This window comes from Tupaia chinensis, unplaced genomic scaffold (assembly GCF_000334495.1).
Source record: "Tupaia chinensis unplaced genomic scaffold, TupChi_1.0 Scaffold149184_1, whole genome shotgun sequence".
Classification (NCBI taxonomy): Eukaryota; Metazoa; Chordata; class Mammalia; order Scandentia; family Tupaiidae; genus Tupaia; species Tupaia belangeri.
Window position 1 is genome coordinate 2,288,390 of NW_006209032.1, and position 1,510 is coordinate 2,289,899.

General features: G+C 50.4%; 1 protein-coding gene across 1 annotated transcript in view; it reads right to left on the reverse strand.

Annotated features, from left to right (window-relative positions):
- The window catches only part of ELP6 (elongator acetyltransferase complex subunit 6), a gene marked incomplete in the record, with an annotated part of 16,875 nt that overhangs the window by 1,741 nt on the left and 13,624 nt on the right, over positions 1 to 1,510 (reverse strand). The window contains 1 exon segment of the mRNA XM_027769302.1: positions 1 to 52. Coding sequence (XP_027625103.1) covers positions 1 to 52 — 52 coding nt within the window.

Sequence of the window (1,510 nt, forward strand, 5' to 3'; positions counted from 1 at the left end):
TCTCCTGGTCCTCAGCATCTCCATTGTCGTGCACAAGGGCCACCAGATTCCCCTGCTCAGATACAAGGTGGAGACATGCTCCTCACTGGAGAGAACCCCTGCTCTTGGGGCCTCCAGTGTCCTGAACGTCCTCCCACAGATCGGCTGCCCTTCTGCTCCAACCAGCCCCTCTGCAGATGGACCCCAGTTCCAGTCACCTACTGGACGGTCTCACCAGCTCGTCACCTGTACTTGCAGCTCAGTTCCCTCAACCAGGCTCACCCTTAGGTCTTCAATATCAGCTGACTATGATGGAAAGTGCCACCCTGCCAGGCGCCAGTGTGTCTGGGCCACAGTCCCCGAGCACCTCCTGTGTTCCAGCCCCCGCGGGGAATAACAGGCAGGAGTGCAGGATGGAGGGAAGCCCGGGCGTGGGGGGCACTGGAACAGGGATCCCGGCTAGCCCACAGGCGGGGTCAGGAGGTGGCATATCTGGGCTGCAGGAGTCAGCTGATCGGATGGGCTGGTCAACCCCATGGAAGAGTGACAGCTGGAACAGTAAAGTCTCTTTGCAGGAATACTGCCTGCTTGTTAAAAAGAACGAAGCAAACCTACGTGTTCTCTCTTGGGGCAGTGAAGAACAAAGCATACTATGAAATGGGAAAAGTGAAAGGACTGAACAGCCTGGATGGCAGATTACAAGAGGAAACGGGGAGAGGTGACGTGCACGCACGCTCATGGCCACCCTCTCTAGGAGCTGGGAGGGAGATGGTCACTCTGCTAAAATACATTTTATGCTGTTTCTTTTTACTTTTTCAAAACTAAAATTATTTTTTTAAAGAATTATTTTATTGGGGGACCAGCAGATGGCATAATGGCTACGTTGTTGGACTCCCATGTAGTTGACCGTGGTTCGAGTCCCAGACCCAGTGGCTTAAACGCACACTGGGTGCATGTGCGTGCATGCCCAATATCCCAAGAAGAGAATGGAGGAGAAGGGATTGCAGTCTCGCTTTCTGCCTGTCTCTGTCTTTCTGGTGAGTGCACACACCCTATAGCAAAAACCTCTCCAAAAAAAATTATTTTTTTAATAATTATTTTATTTTATTATTTATTTATTCATTCATTGATTTTTTTAATTTGGCCAGAGAGGGACAGAAGGTGAGAGAGAGAGGAAGTGAGAAAGCAAGCCAACAGGTCCAGGACTCACCCTGGTCAGCCATGTGGGAGTGTCCAACACCTTAACCACCACGTCACTCGCTGGTCCCAAAAAAATTATTTTATTTAACTTCATTTATTTTAATTTTGACCAGAGAAGAACAGAGAGAGGGGAAATGAGAAAGCAAGCTGCCAGGGCCAGACCTCCACCCATGGTCAGCCATGTGGGAGTCCAGCACCTTAACCACCACGCCACCTGCTGGCCCTAAAACGAAAATTACTTTTATAAAAAGAGGGAGGTAGTGGGCTGAGAGCTACTATTTACCTGTCACCCGCCCCTGACGCACCCTCCAGGCCCTTCCATTCCCTCTTT